Source organism: Gossypium arboreum, chromosome 5 (assembly GCF_025698485.1).
Source record: "Gossypium arboreum isolate Shixiya-1 chromosome 5, ASM2569848v2, whole genome shotgun sequence".
Classification (NCBI taxonomy): Eukaryota; Viridiplantae; Streptophyta; class Magnoliopsida; order Malvales; family Malvaceae; genus Gossypium; species Gossypium arboreum.
Genome location: NC_069074.1, coordinates 86551738 through 86570762, shown reverse-complemented (window position 1 = coordinate 86570762; position 19025 = coordinate 86551738). Strand labels below are relative to the sequence as shown.

General features: G+C 30.9%; 1 protein-coding gene and 1 long non-coding RNA gene across 3 annotated transcripts; both read left to right on the top strand.

The window, feature by feature from the left end:
* Nucleotides 1-300: 300 nt before the first annotated feature.
* On the top strand, nucleotides 301-2542 carry LOC128292680 (uncharacterized). The gene is made up of 3 exons (XR_008282628.1): nucleotides 301-458; nucleotides 1374-1415; nucleotides 2299-2542. It is a non-coding gene; the product is annotated as an uncharacterized LOC128292680 (long non-coding RNA).
* Nucleotides 2543-4095: 1553 nt separating this feature from the next.
* On the top strand, nucleotides 4096-7510 carry LOC108451722 (receptor-like protein EIX2). Of its 2 annotated transcripts, XM_053029030.1 has the most exons (4): nucleotides 4102-6108; nucleotides 6196-6499; nucleotides 6617-7138; nucleotides 7261-7510. In XM_053029030.1, the coding sequence occupies exons 1-4, from the start codon at nucleotides 4251-4253 to the stop codon at nucleotides 7268-7270; spliced, it is 2694 nt and encodes an 897-aa protein (XP_052884990.1). In that variant the 5' UTR covers nucleotides 4102-4250; the 3' UTR covers nucleotides 7271-7510. The 2 variants fall into 2 exon arrangements, with proteins under 2 accessions (XP_017604869.2, XP_052884990.1); XM_017749380.2 differs by having other exon boundaries at nucleotides 4096-7138.
* Nucleotides 7511-19025: the final 11515 nt, after the last annotated feature.

Below are 19025 nucleotides of genomic sequence, written 5' to 3'. Positions count from 1 at the left end.
ATGTGAAAATGTTTGAAAATGCTATAGGCGAAATTGAAGTGGCCAAATAAATAGGAGTGCAAAATAGGAGGATTTGCATGACAAACCTCCCATTTTACATGAAGTGGCCAGCCATCATGTTGTTGTAGACAATATGAGCACTTGATATCCATAATTCATGGTACAAATTGATAATGGGTTAGGTAAATGTTCCATGATAATGGATTAGGTAAATATTCTATGATAATAGGTTAGGTAAATGTTCCATAATAATGGTTTAGGTAAATGTTCCATGATGGGCATTTCATGTCTTTTGTATTAAAGAATTAAATGGATGAAATATGAAATTTTATTAAAAGAAAAAGGGGTGAAAAGAACAAAGTTTTGTCCATCTTTGTTCATCATAGCCTAAAGTTAGAGAAGAGAAAGGAGAGGAGAAAGCTCTTGAATGTTCAGTCACTTGGGGAAGAAAATTGAAGGTAAGTTCATGATAGTTTGCTTCCATCTTGATGTTCATGAGTTCTTCTTGATTCTACCTTAACTCTTGAAGCATATTTTGGTTTTTAGTTGTGTTGTGAGCATTTAGTCATGAATTAAAATGAAGGAAATGGTTGTTGTTTCATGTTCTTTTGATGAAAAATGGAAGATAGGTGAAGTTGAGCCAAACAAATGAGCATGCATGTGCCTTAGATGCTAAAGGAAAAATCGGCTAACATGTTGTGCTTTAAAATGATGAAATGGAGATTATACTTAAGTAAAATCATAGATATGTGATGATTGATTGGTGATATACATGTTTAAATAACAAGCATGCAAGTTAGGTGTGAAAGAGTGATTTGGTAATAAATCTGCTTGAGACAGCAGCAGTAACGTGACTTTGGAAAATCACCATAAATTGTGGGAGATGAGTTAGAAGCTGCATAAATTATGTAATTAAAGCTTAATGAGTCTAGTTTCAAATGGAATAAACGAGAACATATTTTGAATTCTTTACAATGAGAAATTTGATTCGTAATGAAGAGTGGTCAGATTAGTCAAACAGTGAAACATGCAAAACTTTGAGAAAAATTTGGTATTGATTGGCCAAACCAAAAATTCTGAAAATTTTATGGATATAAGATATATGAGTCTATTTTCAGGGAAAATTAACGACACTTGATTTGGAGTTTCGTAGCTCTAGTTATAAATGATTTAGTGACTGTTGTTCAGGAAGATAGCTTGCAGTGAGATTATGATTATGTGGTAAACATTGACAAAAATTTGTTAATGAGTTGCTTATTGATTTCTTATAAGCTTACTATGATCTATAGGTATGGTTGGCTGAATATTGTAAGGGGTTAATACGTAGTTTGTATTTGAATAGTTAGATTAACGTGTTAGTAATCCAATTGTAGGCGGTTCGTGTGTGGATCTTGTCAGCATATCGTCGCAAACAGGTGTGTAACTAACACCCTCTTTCTTAGTCTGGATCGGCAAAAGTCGAAAAACCGAAATGCCGAAAATCGGTATTTTGTAGATTTGCGAAGTGCGAATGCTCGTGAGGTAAATCGATTAATGTTTTTGGTAAGCTGCAAAATTTGGACCGCAAAGTGCATGATTTGCGTTTTCGATATTTTTGGGCTTAATGGGCCAAAATTGGAATGATGGGCCAACGGACCAATTCAAGAAGAACCCTCGACGTGATTTCAGTAGTACGTGAAAGGTAGGAATATGCATGAAAAACCCTAAAATAGATAAATTACTGAAATACCTTTAAAAGTGAAAATTTACGCTTTTACCCCTAGGAGATAAATTACCAAATACCCCTAGGGTTAAATTGACTTAAATGCATGTTTGATGTTGTTATTTACTGCATGCCATGTTGTTATTATCTGATGCATGGGATTGGGATATTGACGGAGGAAGTATCGAAAGTGGCTTGTCCACGATCTTGGAGGCTTTGCCTCAATTTATCGTTAATCGAGCAAAAAGGCGTGAATCTGTGGAGTGTTAATTTGGGTGGGTTGAGCTATTCCCCACATGGAGTGTATGGCTGGTACGGGTGGAGTGTAGTGGTTGGTGGGTTGAGTAGTCTCCCAAATGGGCTTGCATATGTTTATTGATGTTGCATGTATTTTGAAATGGGTCTATGGGCCATACTGTTATCTGAATAAGGGGCTAAGGCCCAGTTTATTGTAATCTAAAAAGGGCTCTGGTGCAGTACCACTATTACCTGAATAGGCTTAGGCCCAATAGGCTTGAGCTGACTTGGGCTTTAAATGGGTTTTCCTTACACACTGAGTTTCCCCAAACTCACCCCTTTTATTTTCATCCACGTAGGAAATCCCCAACCGTAGTGGGCTTGGAGCTGTAAGGGAATTCGGAGTGGCCACCCGTTCTGAAAGTTTGATTTTCTTCTGGTGAACTGGACATCCTTTTATTTACGTTTGAAGTTTTGGGTTTTTAAATGTAATAAGGCCGCTTAATTATTTTTGATGGTTTTAATATGTATTACTAAGATAGGTATTACTTATTTTAACTGTTGAAATTGGATAGCTTTAGGGCGCGTTTTCAAAAACAACAATTGATTTCAAAATAACACGACAACAAGCAAAGCTTCCGCAATGAAAGTATTTTCCAAATTTAATCACTTTTCCTAAAAATGACTTAATCAAATCGGTTTCCTAGAAATATCCATGACGTTAAGGTGTGACAATGGCGGTATGCATGTCTAGGATTGGATCCGAAGGGAGCTTGGTACTTAAGCAGTCTGATGGACTCACCACCTCTTTTCCAATTTCCTACCTGGTGCACAGCTTCCATTCACTTTAACCTATAATGAAATTATCTTTTAAAACACTAAGTAAGTTTTTCTGGATCAACAATATAAAATATTTTGAACGCTTCGATGTGGCATGTCGGATCCGGTCATAACGTCTGGGCCGGGTTTGGGGTGCTACACGAGTTGATGACATCCATGCACCACCTGCGTCTGCGTTCCCGAACGCATCCCAAGCCCTGGTAAGGTTCTTCGCTTCAGCATCAAATTAAACCACATGCTCCACCGCTTGTGCGGGCCCCCATCAATTCCTTTAAGTTTCGTTCTTGCGAACAATTATACAATATGACTAGTATAAAGATTTTCTTTATTAAATTGTTGACTCAAATATGACAAATATTTAAATTATCTTAATGGTAGCATGTAGTGGGCCACTGTCAACTGCTACTCATCTTCATTCTTCACATCTTGTCTCAACAATGTTGATTCCAAAATTCAAACTTAGTCCAAATGTATAAGGAAGATGTCTATTTCCACTCCTCCTAACTACTTGTTGGTTGAATTTTTAAAAAATTATATTTATCCTTTTATTAAATATTTTAATTTCCTAAAGTATCTATTTTTATAATTTTTATTTTTGAGTTTATATATTTTGAATTTTCTAAAATTTAAGAATTTATAATTTAGTTTTTAGAGTTTTTATTTAGATTTTATAATTTTTCCATTTTTGAATTATTTATATTTATTTTAGATAATTAATATATTATAAGAAAATTTAATATATTTTGTTCCATTGTATATTATTTTAAAATTTTAATTTAGTACCTTCACATTTTTTAATTCAAATGTCCGAAAAATTATTAAAATTTTAAATTTAACTTTTTATGAACTCATATATTACAAAAATAATAATATTTAATTCAATTAAATTTGGATAAAAACATTAATATAATTTTAACATAATAAATAGATTCAAATTCTTAAATAAACTTATTAATTTAAATAATTAAAAATGAATTAAATATAAAATTATTATCAAATTTATTTATTTTTCCTATATTAATATTTATAATTTTTTGACTTAAATTAGTATTCAAAATTTTTTCCATCCACTATATTAATACCAAAACTTAATGCTGTTAGTTTTTATTTTTTTAATGTGACAATACTGACCAATCACAGGTAGGCATGTGAAGTGCTCTTTGTACTTTGTTGAAAGACGAAATAAAATACCATCACTAACACCTCTTTGCATAATTTTGTCCTTTTTCCTTAGACTTCTTTCTTTCGACTTCGTTTATTCTTTTGCCACGCAGCTTCTCTTGGTTCTTAAACCAAATTAATTTCTTCAACTTTATGCCCTTAAATGGTAGGTGGAACATACATCTCATTTGTTCCACACAACTTGGGTCTTTTTAAGGAGGGCTTTGCCTGTGCTTTCAAAGCATTCACAGATTAAAAGAAGAAAACATAAATCTCATTAGTTTCAAAGCCACTTCATTGGGTGAAGATTATGATGTCAAGTAAGAGGTCTCATAAACTTCTACTTTTACATTTTGCAATATTTTGTCTTCTTCTTCTTCAGGAGAACTGCACCGAAGCTAATGTGATATTGTGCAAAGAGAGCGAGAGAAAAACGCTGCTTGAATTTAAGCAAAGCCTTCAAGCTGTGGATTCGTCAGGCAATGACGTCCTTTCTTCATGGAAAAGTAAGGAGTGCTGTGTTTGGGTGGGTGTCAGTTGCAATAACCTTACAGGGTACGTGGAAAAGCTCGATTTTAGAAGCAAATTCAAGGATGTAGCAGGTACAATTAGCTCTTCATTGCTTAAACTACACCACTTGCGTCTTTTAGATCTCAGCTATAATGATTTTAACGGAAGTGTCATCCCTGAGTTTTTTGGTTCTTTGAAAAAACTAAGATACCTGGATCTCTCTAATGCTAATTTTGGAGGGTCAATTCCTTCTAACTTAGGAAACCTTTCCATGTTGGAGACTTTTAGATTGGGTGGCAATGGTGAAGGCCTGTTTTATCGCCATAATATAGGAAATATGTTTACTGTTGGAAAGCTTGAGTGGCTTTCCCATCTATCTTTTTTAAGAGGGCTGGACCTCAGTTTCGTCAGCCTCAGCAGTGCCGATGATTGGTCCCAAGTAATTAACAAGCTTCCTTTCCTTGAAGAACTATCTCTGAGTCATTGTGATCTTCCAAGCATCTCTCCATCTTTTTCCTTTACCAACTTTTCTACATCTCTCACCTCTCTCGATCTCTCCGGTAATAGTCTCACTTCTTCTTCCATATACCAATGGTTGTTTAATGTTAGTAGCAACCTTGTTTCCCTTGACCTCTCAATGAACCAGTTGAAAGGTCCAATCCCAGAAGCTTTTGGGAACATGATTACCATGCAAGAACTTTATCTAAGCCATAATCAGCTTGAAGGTGAGATATTCAAATCTTTTGGAAATATGTGTTCTTTGGCATTTTTAGACATGGAGTCCAACCATCTTAGTACCTTTGGAATAGTTCAGAACACATCTTTATCATGCACAAGATACTCGTTGAGAGAGTTGAGTTTAGCTCATAATCAACTCAAAGGCAACTCTGTGCTCAATGAAATCACAAAACTACCATCCTTGTCAGTACTAGATCTTGGGTACAACCTTTTAAATGGAACCATAAAGGAAAGCATTGGGCAACTACCAAACCTCAAAGTCTTACGGCTTGCAGGGAATGCTTTTGATAATGTTGTGATTTCCGAAGCTCATTTCTCAAATCTTACCAAGTTACGTAGTTTGGACTTATCCTACAGCTATCTGACTTTGAAAATAAGCTCAGGATGGAGCCCTCCTTTTCAACTCGGCTTTATGCTACTTTGCTCTTGCAAGATAGGGCCTCGTTTCCCAATTTGGCTTCGGACTCAAACTGCACTTGTATTCCTTGATATTTCTGCTTCAGAAATTTCGGATTCTCTTCCCGATTGGTTCTGGAACTCAGTTGATAGTTTGGTGTACTTAAACATGTCTTTCAATCAGATCAATGGTACTTTGCCACATGAACTTCGTTACAAAAGGCATTTAGATCTAAGTTCTAATAATTTCACAGGTCCATTGCCAATGTCTCTGTATTCTTTGTGGTCCTTAAACCTTTCTAAAAACAAGTTTACTGGTTCAGTCTCTGCAATTTGCAATATTATGGAAAAATGGAGTTTGTATTTGCTCGATCTTTCATATAATGTATTTTCTAGAGAGGTTCCTGGTTGTATTGCAGAATTCGTGAGATTGAAAGTTTTGAATTTGGCAGACAACAGTTTGTCAGGCCCAGTTCCAAGCTCCTTAGGATCATTGGCTTCTCTTGAAATGCTCAGTTTACGTGGTAATAAATTCTCAGGAGAATTACCTTTATCTTTACACAATTGTAAAATGTTAAAGTTTCTGGATTTGAGTAATAATGAATTATCAGGTGAAATACCTAAGTGGATCGGCCAAAGTTTATCATCATTGGTTTTTCTTAGCCTTCGAAGGAATCAATTTAAAAGAAAGATGCCCCATCAACTTTGTGGATTAAAGTATGTGCAAATTTTGGACCTCTCTCTAAATAATATCTCTGGTTCCCTTCCATCATGTTTCAATAATTTCACTTCCATGGCTCAAAAACTGAGTTTAGATCAAAGGATTGAGCATGTGTTTAGAAAGTTTTTTGTGATTCCCTTTGATCCCAAGTATGTTGATGAGGCATTGCTTACATGGAAAGGAACCAAGCAAAGGTATGCAAAAATTCTTGGGCTGTTACTTGCCATTGATCTCTCTTGCAACAAATTAACAGGAGAGATTCCTGAAGAACTAACTAATCTTCAACAACTGATTGCATTGAACTTGTCAAGAAACTCTTTGATCGGAAAAATCCCTCAAAAGATTGGGCAGCTAAGACAACTAGAAGTGCTTGATCTCTCAAGAAACAAATTTTCAAGCAACATCCCAACAAGCTTGTCAGAGTTAACATTTCTGAGTACCTTGGATTTGTCCTATAATTACTTGTCTGGAAAAATACCAACAGGTAGACAACTACAGCTCTTTGATCCTTCATCATATTCCCATAATCAAGGACTTTGTGGTCCACCAGTTTCACCAGATTGCTCAATGGTCGAGCCACCACAAGTTGAACATACAAGAGAAGGTGAAGAAGATTCTATTAATGAGTTCATGAAATGGTTTTACACCGGTACGGGACTTGGATTTGCTGTGGGTTTTTGGGGATTTTGCAGTGTTGTGTTCTTCAAGCGTTCATGGAGGCATTCATATTATCGCTTTTTGGATAATACGAAGGATTGGCTTTATGTATCATTTATTCTGATGAAAACAAGCTTGATGAAGAGAATCAAAGCTCTTCCAACAAGTTGCAGAAGGTAAATTGCTTTGCTAAATTTACTTTTTCTTTTCAACCCATTAAAACTCAATTAGCATGTTTTAATGATAGATCAAGTTGATTAAATAAATAACGAGTTTTATCTGATTGTGTTATTGTCAGGTCTGGTTAGAACTACAACTGCAAGTGATCTCTCCTACATGTGAAAAGTTCTTAATAAATAAATTTCAAAAGTGTGTTCATCAATTTGATGCTTTTTAATTTCTCTGTATTAAAAATAGTGTGTAATGGTTTTCTTTTTGTTCTTTCTTGTAATGTATACATGGAATAGTATATATTTAATATTTGGCTTGTAGTTATTTTTGTTTATTTGGTTTATATCAATGACAAATGTGTGTTTGTGGACTAACTAAGACAAGTTTCTCTACGCATTAGAAATTCTATCTTCTTTACATGTTGAGGTGTGTCAACTCCATAAGCCTCGTGTTCAACCTTAATCACTTGCTTATTATTGCAACAATCAAGAACTCGAGAGTTTGTTTGGGTTTGTTTCACTGGTTTATTATGGTCGAAGCCTAGTTAGACTCTTTAACCCAATTGGCCCGAGGCAATTGCTCCCCTGTTAAAGAATCTTGTATTGAATCTGTCGATCAACCAACTATTATAGGTTCCATTTATGATAACAATGCAATATTAGTACAGTTGGGTGAGAGGGAGTTTGGGGAGGCAAAAGTTGATGCTGAGACTCAACTCAACTCGACGAGGTAGAGGATAATTTCTTTAGTGGGCGGGCGACGTGTGGTATATAGAACTCTAGCCCTTTGTTAGATGAAGATGTGATTTTAGCAAATGAGAAGTATGTTGAATATATATCAGTATGGGATTATTCAAAAAAGGTTAGATAAGTTAAATCTCTATTAAGCCTAAGAGTAAAGGGGGAGGGGGAAGAAAAAAACAAAATCCCAAAACCTAAATCTTCCGGGGTCAAGTTCGCTAATGAACCTTTATCCAAATCTGACTTTTTTTGGTTGATGAAACAAACCCATTCGACATTTTTTGGGCTTGTGTCTTTAAATAGCTTTAGTTAAACCTTTAGATTCCATTCGAATCAATATATTATGGGCCTAAAATAGAAGTTTGTAACTCAAATTATGACCAAAATATTAAAGTTGTGCTGTGTTGAAAGTCTAATTAGGTAAAACTTAACAAAAATAAACTTTAACCTCATTTCTCCAAATATTCCCTAAATACGTAATAACAAAAATATAAGTATAATATCATGATTCAAGGAGAGAAATATCACAAATAAATTAAGAAATTACACACTTATCAAATTCTCCCCCTCCACTTGAACCATGCTTGTCCTCAAGCATGAAACTAAGGAAATGAACATGCAAATACAAATATCGCCTAAAGAAGTACTTAAATCGAAAATTGAATATATTGTTATATACCATAGAGTAAGAAGACACATTGAATATATTTAAAATCTATATGCTAAATAAAATATATTGTTAAATAGTTAAAAGGACTAAATTATAAAAGAAGTGTAAAAATCAATTTTTATTGTCATTTTGAGTCAAATGGTTAAGAAAATATATCTGTATGGTTTTAATAGTGGACCGTAAGCATCATTTTATTTGAATTTTATATGTTTTATATGGTAAATTAGTTAATAAAGTTAATAATATAATAAAAACAAAAGAATTAAGTATTCATCATCTTCATTCTCTTCTATCTACAACCGTAAAACTCCATTTCTAAGCCTTGGAGCTTTTGTTTTGGCTATTTCATGGTGAATGTAAGTATTTCTTAGTTCATTTTTCATAATTTTTAAGTTTTAAGCTAATTGTGATGAAATCTAGCTAGTTAGGGGGCTAATTTGTGAAATTATCAAAGTATAGAGAATATGCCATTGATGATTTTTAATGATTTTGATGTTAGTAGGTTTTATTGGAAGCTTGATTGTTAGATATAGCTAATTTGTAAAGTGATTTTTTTTTGTAATTTTAAGTTTAGGGACTAAATAGGTAAAATGTTGAGTTAGCTTGTTTTATTGTGAATATTTGAAATTTAAGGGTTGTAATAAGATGGTTTAAAATTTGGCTACATGGATATAGATTTTAATTGTAGAAATAAGATTGTTTCGGTTTTAGGGATTAAATTGAATAATGTGAAAAAGTTTACAGAATTTGTGAAAATTTATTAATAAAAATGACATATGAGTTAAATTGAATAAATTATAAAATTGAAGCTAATAAATTGAAATAAACTACTTTATGATCAAGAACAAGTTGATAATTGTGGAAAAGGAAAGGTTGCTGACTAGTTCCTGAACTTTTATTATTTCTACAGTTTAGCCCTGGCAAGTTAGTACGATTTAATTTTGTATAAATTTAAATCTTACATTATTTGTGAATTTAGATTGTTGAATATCTTGAATTTCTTAAATAGAAGTAATGAATGTGAGTTGAGAATGTAATTAAATGGATCATTGGTGTTCTACATTTACTTGAGTTGATGAACGTAGGATAGGATACAATTGGTATGCCAATAGGTTATACCGCGCGATGTACGGGGTTGATTGGTGTGGAGATGATAATTTTTGATTTATTCTTGTTTACTGAATATACCGAAGTTCAACATTTGTTGTGGACTATCATGTTATATTACAGTGATTCAGGTGTGTTTCTGGGGGCAAATGTAAAGCCTTTAGGCTTGGCACTTAGTGTCGAGTTGTGTTTTGGAGGGATGTTAACCTACGTGTTTGGAAATTGGTGCCTAGGTGTGTTCTCGAAGGATTAGATCATTTGAGCAATTTGGTGGGTTCTGGATTGTTAACCATGTATCCGAATCTATTATAACGTTAATTGAGCATATATTCAATGGTATAATGTAATTGATTGGATTGTATCATTTGCATTTAAGTATAAAGCTCACCTGTGACTTGATTTTGACTGATTGGATTTTGCTTTATTTTCTGTATTCTGTAATTGTATGCTTATTCGATAAGTTTATTGTTTTAACCGTCAAACTTACTAAGCTCAAATAAGCTTATTCATGTCTTTTCTCTTATTTCTGTGTAAATATATTTTTGTGGAGACAGATGATTGGATCAACTCAAAGAATCACACTATCCAGATATCTTTCAGTAGTTTTTGGATGTTTACTTTTGGCTTATGTAGCATGTAATAGGTGAAATGGTATAAGTTTTAATTGTTCCATATTTGTGGTAATGGTTAAATTGATGAATTTGTGTTTATGTTTTGTAATAGCTATAAGTGATCATGTTTTAGACATTGTGTGGTTATGGTATTGTTATTTTATTTGGTCATTTGGTAGAAACCTTATATTGGTGGTTATGTTATGGCAAATTTGAATGTAAATGGATGAGTTGAGTAATGGTAAGTTTTGACTTGAATGTAAGGTAGTTTATGACCTTAAGTGTAACCAAGTGATATATGCTAGTGACATGATAACATAGTTTTAATTTTGGATTGTTTAGGTATTTGAATTGTGGTGTCAATGAGGGCACATGGGTTAGGCACTTAGGATGAATGTTTTGACATATTTTAGGCTTGTTTTGTTAAATGTGTTTTTAATATATGGAATTGGTTGGCTTTGATTTGGCTTGATACATAAGTTTTGGATGAAAATGTGCCTTGTTTTGCAAAATTTTTAAGATACACACAGCCTAGGACATGGGCTGTCACACGACTGTGTGCCTTATTTGTTTTTGCTGCAGGTTGGTCCACAGGGTACAGAGAGTTACATGGTTTGGCCACACGACTGTGTGACCTTATTTTACATGGGCACAGTTAGTTACACGATCTGCATATATGGGTGTGTAGAGTAGCCACTCGGCCATGTTCTAAGCCACATGGTCTGGGCTCTGTCACACGGCTTAGCTACATAGTCATGTGACCCCTGTTTTCAAAGATTTTCAAAATTTCCTTATATTTTTTTGTTTTGTTTCAAAATGACCTGGGATTGGTTTCAAATTATTTTTAGGGCCTCGTAGGCTCGATTTAAGGTTTATAAATGTATTTCTACCTTCATTTATATGATTTATTAAATGTTATAAGATAAATTGTATAATTGTTTCTATTTGCATTTAAATGTTCTGAATTGTATTGTAATACTTTGTAAACCTAATCTAGCGATAGAGACGGGTTAGAGGTGTTACACCTAGTTGGTATAAGCACTATTTGAGTTAGTTCTTGTAACAGGATTAGTTGGGAGGTAACAATATTGATTTGACTCTTGTCTTGACTAGTTTTCCATATCGTCAAATAGCTGAATTTTCTTTTACCTACCTTAAATTTTGGTAGGGGCAGCAAGAGAAGCAATTTCAGTAAAATATTGCTATGTGTCAAGATCCATTATGATGGAACTAACTATATATATGGCAAGAAAGGAACATTAGATGGTTTTCTTTCCTTCTATTCCAAATTTTGGACTCTTTTTCTTAAAAATTAAATATTCTCTTCTTTTTCGTTAAGTTAGAAGCTAAGGTTTGTAGGATAATCGGTGGATGTTTCAACCTTCTAGTAAGTTTGATAACTTTGCATGTCATGATTTTGAAAAAGTAAGGATGTTGGTATAATAATAGTAGGGTATGAATAAGAGGCATTACATAAGGGTCGTTTGAAATTGAGATGTGGTAAACTGTATGTAAATGGGGTTTAATGGAAGTTCCATGATCTTTTAAGCAGTTGTTGCTACTGGTTCAGGTAGGATCATTGGAATAGAAACTTTGAGTTGAAGTAAATGTGTGACAGCCCTAATTTGACCTTAGTCAGAAAGTGGTTTCAGGACCATAAAACCGAGTCATAAAAATAATTAACCGTCATATTCTATGTTTATTATATGTGAATATACATGTGTGAAAGTTTCATACTTTACTTTTGTCATTTGTATGTGAAATTTATTAGTTGGGACTTAAGTGAGACAATTGTGAAATGTGTTAGGCAAATGTAAAAGTGATCTAATAGTACATGTTGTCAAAAAGGTTGGACTTGCATGTCAAATTAGCCAATTCTTTTAGATAGTGGCCGGCCATGTTATTGATTAAAACATATTATATTTATTTTATGTTAATATTTTATATTACAAAAAGGAAATAATGAATAAAGAAAATAAAATATTGATTAGTGGGAGGAGAAACCAAAGTTAGTCCATGTTTGCTCCTCCATTGCCGTAACTAGAAGAAAAAGAAGAAGAAAATCTTTGAGAAATTCGGCTATGGTGGTTGGCTAAATTAAGGTAAGTTCAATGTTAATTCTTGGATTTTTAGCATATTTTGAGTTAGTTATTAAGTTCATTACTTAACCCATGACAAAATTTGGAGTTGTGTGCTGTCTTGAGCATTCGGCCATGGTAGAAAATGAAAGGGGTATATGGTTGTTTTCAATTTTAATGAATAATTTACAAATGGATGAAAATTGAAATAGTTTAAGATATCTGTAAGTAGTTTAGATGAATGAACAATAATAATAAATCATCTTATGTATTGGTGTAATTGCCGAATTTGAACTAGGGAAATTTTTTGAATAATATTTGTATTTTAAATGATGGAATAGAGTGAATGCTTGGAATGTGTTATGCATGAATTATAAGTTGGATTAAAGGCTGTTATATTGCCTTGTCATTTTCGAAAATGTGCTTTGTTAAAGAAATTGAGTGTTGATGTTTAAGTGATGTAAGTATAGGTATATTCCGCTTGTAGTTTTATAAGTGTAATATGAGTATTTTGCTTTGTAAATGAGTACTAAGTATGTTATGAATGGTTCTTATATATGCGTATATACAATGAAATATATTCTTTAAATGATTAGTATATGTATGTGAAATATCATTTCGACACATGAGTTTTTGCATTTGAGTGAAAATGTACTCAGTTTAAATATGTCTTCTTGGCTTTGGAAGTGATTAATAATATGTTAGTGACTATATGAGTATTCGGTCAGAATGATGTTTAAGTACGAATGTATTTATGTGGATGTACTTATAAGTATAACTTGAGATTTAATGGTATTTAGTCATTATAAATAACCATACTTGTAGAATTTATTAAATACATAATTGGTCTTAATGTAGATATGCATATAACTATAAAGTTGTTAATGCCTAAGTAAGATGTTTGGTTATGCATGACTAGGGAATATATATATATATATATATATGCTTATGGTGCTTGATAGTTAATCATTAAGTCATATGTACCTTAACCTTATAATATACATGTGTTATATTAAATCGCCTATTTGATAAGAAATTAAATGAATTCAATTGTTTTAAATCAAGCTCAAGAGCAAAGAGGATCTAGATCTGATAAGGGAAAGGAGAAAGCAATCGAATAGCCTATCCGCCACTGTTCAAAAATATCCGAGGTAAGTTTTGAGTAATTACAATTATTGAATAATTGATGTAATGAGATAAGCATGATAAACGAATTGCAATCTATTGTCTCTACTTGAATAAGGTTGTTTAATAAATAACTTGAGTATATGGAATGTAATCGAATGGATATTAGGAGTTAAGATGAGATAGTGAAATGGTTATGTGTTCTTGCGTAAAAGTGTTGAATCGAAAGTTATATTGAAAGTGTGTTTTCGTCGTGTGCATATACTCGAATGAAGAAAATAAAATACAAATGTGATATGTTATTTGAGCTCAATTATCATGTGGATAAATATGCTTAGCTCTCGATATATTATATATACCTTATATAAAATTATCTTGATATACTTAGTTTAAGGTTGAATTTCTTAAATTGATTCGTTCAAAATTTTAAATCGAAAAATTAACAAGTTGTATGTGGGATTAATAATAAAACCGAACAGTAATTAAAAAAATTAAGGTTTTTTTTTAATAATTAGTACGATGACTAAATTATAAGGTGAGTAGGACGAAGAAATTTGATTGAAGCTTTGTACATGTCATTGATTAGCAAATGATCATGTCCTTAAAAGCAAATATTCCATGGTTAAAATAAACTGTGGCCAACCATGATCTATGTCATTAAGTTCCGTTAGCTTATGCATAGTGACTTTATGAGCATTGAGTTCTTATATTTATTAATTTAACTAGTTAATTTTAATTAATAATAGATAAGTATAGTGGAAGGAAAAAGAGATAAGGCTTATTTTCCTCATCTCCCTCACGGTTCTTTTCTTCATTTACGTCCATTAGATTGCTCAAGGAAGGTGAGTTTTAGTTTGAATTTTTGTTGAAGTTCTAGGCTTTGATAGTTGATAAGCATAGCTCAGTTATTAGATTAAGTAATTGATGATGTTTAGTTGAGAAATTGAAGATAAGAACTTTAGATGAAAATTATGTTATAATATTAGTAAGGTAATGGTTGTCATAAGAATAAGCTTGATTTCTCTTAAAAGGCTTTGAAAATATTGTGGAATATTAGGGACTGAATTAAATAAATTGAAAGTTCGAGGTTTCTTGTGGAGAAATATAAAATTAGTTTTCAATCCGATAAAGCAAATCGAAAATTACGAATATTTCGAATATTAGGGCTTATAGGAACTAATAAAATAAATAGAATGTACTCATGTCAATGTTGTGTCAATAGTTGCTTCTAGTTTGTGCTACTATAATTCACTTCCAATAATATCTTCATAGATTACCTAGTCGTTATAAACAAATATGATTTACATGCCAAGGTACCAAAACTATGAGAGATGATGAATTTGAAATTGTGATTGCTGAATCAAGTTATGAATGGTTGAATTTGTGCTTTCTCTGTATATGCTTGATATATATAAGTATTTAAATCTTGATGCTATGGTTGGATGGGTTATAATGATGATTATAATGATAATGCCCCATTAAACTAAGTTAAATGTAGTCTGAGTGTAGTTTGACATGCCATAAAATTATAGATATCAGTGATTTATCAACTTCAATTCTCAAATGGTTGTAAGCATCCTTAATTCTCAAAGAGTTGACATGACATATTTTGACATATAGATTGAGTAGTCTCAATTTTTAAAAGGGTCATGGACTTATTTGTGTGTAGATCTAAGTATTCATTTTAATGTTTATCGTCAATTAATAGGGGTCGAAATGAGTAAGTAATGAATGATGATAAAATAAAATAGATTTAAGTATTCGTTCTAATGTATTTTTGGTGGTGAGTATGAGATTGAAGAATAAAATAGATGGAAAATTAAATTAAGTAAAACAAAAAGCAAGTCTAGTTCTCCACTAAAACTTTTCCATTGTAAAGAAATAAAAAAAAAACACTTAAATAGCTATAATTTTTTTACCATTATCATGGTATATATAAAACTAATTTAATACAAATATAGTCAAAAAGTAATTGGAGACATGAATTGCAAGGTGTTTTCTGATTCATATTATTGAAGAATTCAAGACCCATTCTTCGTTTGCTTCATATGAAACTGAAGAAGAAAATTGTGGGTGCATTAAATTAATTGAATTCAAACAGAAAGCAAGTCTAAGTCATCAATTAAAGGTATAGTAGGACTAACAAATTTCACCCTATCACACGTCATTGAGACATATTCACATTTGAGTCGTAAAGTGATTAATTAAAGAAGAAAATAGAAAGCACAAACATCCATAATCTCTCATTATAAATAACAATGTATTTTACAAATGAGTATGGGGAGCAATGATAAGATTAAATGAAAATTAAAACAAAAGCAAAACAGGCCTAGTACTTACTCCTTAATTAGTGCTTATAGTCAAAAAGTAATTGGACACATCAATTAGAATTGCAAGGTAATTTCTGATTCATATTATTGAAGAATTCAAGACCCATAGCTCATTTGCTTCATATGAAACTGAAGAAGATAATTGTGGGTAAATTAAATTAATTTAAGGTTTAACAGGCCAATCAAATTTCACCCTATCACACGTCATTGAGACATTATTCACATTGGAGCTGTAAAGTGATTAACCAAAGAAGAAAATTGAAAGCATAAACATCCATAACCGCTAATTAGAGCTAACAATAACAAGGTATTTATAAGATTAATCACATCTTTTAAATTTACTAAAATAATTGGTTAAAATTTTACAAGAAAATTGATCGCACTTATAAATAAGATCCCTCATTTAAAAGACATTTATTAAATTTCTCGCTTTAAATAGATGATTCCTATTTTTGTCATCATTTTCTTTTATTAATTTGCTCACCAAAAAAGAAATTTATTAAATTTGTCACTCTACCATTAAAATGGTAATAGAAGACTAACTATGCATTTGCATATATTTTTTCTAGGCTGTCGAAAATAGGAGTAACTCTTATTTGGAGTGATTTTAAAGTGACAAAAATAAGAATGATTACTATTTAGAGTGACCAAAATAAAAAAAATCACAATGAACATATTATTACCATTTAATGGTAGAGTGACCAATTTAATTAATTTTTTAGTGTCGAAATTATAAAAAATTTTGGGTGACAAATATAAAAACGATCGAACCCTATTTAGACTAACTAGTGAGGTAGTTTACCCAAATCAAAAATTGAATTGTGAAGAACTTAATTTACAATATGTCATTTTTTTATAGTTTTTGCAAATGCTTTAAAAACGATTAGAAATTTTTTATTAGTACCATATTTGAAATATTAAAATAATTTATATGTTTTAATTATGTTAATTAGTTATTATTATAAGTAATAGTGATTTCTATTAATTACATGAAGTAAAACTATATTTCATATTGGATATATTTAAAATATTTTAATTATAATTTGAATTTTTATTATAATATTTAAATTGTACTTATCAAAAGCAATAAGTGACATACGGATAATTAATTTTTTATCATATAAATTTTATATATCCTTAAAATATTTTATTATTATGTTAATAATTATTAAAATTTAAATATATAAAATCATTAAATATATTAAAAATTAAAGATAAAAGGAAATATAATTTGATAAATTTTAAAAATAAAATCCAATTTCAATTTTTCTCTACAAAATTTTCGTCAACTTATTTGATTTCAATTTCTTAATAGATTCATTTCTACTTTTTCGTTTCATTTTCAATAAATATGAAGAAATACTATTAATACAATGTTTAAAGTAATTTCTCATTTGTTGTTTTCATGAATAGTATTACATTACCTTCATAAAAATATTATTTATTAAAAGAAAAATAACTTTAAATATAATTTTATAACATAAATTACTTTAAATATAATTTTATAACATTAAAAATAAAATAATTTTTCATCAAATAAGAAGTTGATCGAATAAAACATCTTTTTATCCTAAATAGATAATTCAACATGTTTAAATATTAAATGTTTTATAAACCATTATTAATATTTTTTATAATGGATACTAGAAATTTTAACACCTATAATTTAATTGTCCACAAAGTTTTCTACCTTCACTTTTTAAATAAATATAATAAAAAATTATTAATATAATATTTAAATTATAATTACAGTTAGACTCACAAATGTAGAAAAATCAAATTGTGTAAAGATTCTTTTTGTTATTATTTTCTATATTTATCACAGTGTCCCCTTCAGTGGTTATTATAACCATCATTGTAAAGATTTGGAAATCAGTGATGTCGAAAAATACGGTTTTTATTATATTATGAATTGAATTTTGAATAAGTAATTTTACCAAATTAGAGATTAATTAAGGTTCAGGGACTGAATCATAAATTCCAATCACTATAGATTTTTAATTAGAAAGTGGCTTGAGAACCTAAATTGCAATTAATTAAATGACTAAAATTTGTAATTAGACCTTGTTGGAATTTATAATTGTGGATGGTAAGGACTATGTATGTATATAAATAATTAAAATTAAAATTGAATTAATAACTTAAATTTAATTAACTAAATGTAATAAACATAAAAATAGGGATGGTGGATGAAAACAACATTTTCATCATCTCTTTTCATTTTTTACCTGAAGCTAAACAAAGAAAAACTAATGAGAACTTCAAAGTATTCGACCCAAATTTGGTAAGGGTAATTTAGTCATTTTCTTGTAATTTTTATGGTTTTAGGTCATAGGAGCTTGATTTAACTAGCCCATGTACTAATTTGTGAAACTATTAAAGTTTTAGGAAGTATCATTAATGAATTCTTGATGTTTTAGATGTTAAATTGATATATTTTAAGCTTAGAGGTGAAAATTAACTAAATTGTGAAGTTAATTGATAGTTTCATACATTAACGATTAAACTAAATAAATTGAAAATTTAAATGTAGAAATGAGAAATAGGAGGTTCCTAATGGTTAATAGTGAACACCGATTTCAATTTGAAGCTTTAGATTGAAAGTTATGTTAGTTCCATTTTTAGGGACTAAATTGAATAAATTGTAAAGTTTGAATAAAATGAAAATTGATTGCAAGTTGGTTTTTTATTGATAGTTCTATGTGTTTATGTTCATCCGTAGCTAATGTCAATCCGGATTCCTCAAAAAGGAAGGAAAAATCTAAAGTCGTCGACGAATAGCTCAGAAATTACAGTATGTATTTCTATGACTTAAGTCTTATTTAATTTCCGTGCTTTCATGTTATTTCACATACGAGCATGTGTAAATACATTAATCAATCTATTTTAACAAATATTAAGTATACAGAAGCTTAAAAATAATTTGGGCATGAATAGGGATCAATTTGAAAAAAAAAACTGAAAAAATCTGAAAATGGGGGTCACACAGCTGTGTGACAAAGCCCAAATCATGTAGCTCAAGATGTGACCGTGTGGCCAAACCATGTAACAAACTATGCCCGTTTAATTTGTCGTCTAATTGTGTAACTCTCTATGACTATGTAGACCTTGGTCACACGGTCGTGTCGCTGGTTGTGCCAAACCCACACCAAAATATAATAGGCCATATGGCTGTGTGGAGTGATTGTGTGGTAAACCATGTGTCAGCCTGTGTGTACTTGAAAAGTGTAT

Coding starts and splice junctions, on each gene's coding strand:
- LOC108451722 (XM_017749380.2), top strand. CDS start 4,251: ATGATGTCAAGTAAGAGGTCTCATAAACTTCTACTTTTACATTTTGCA.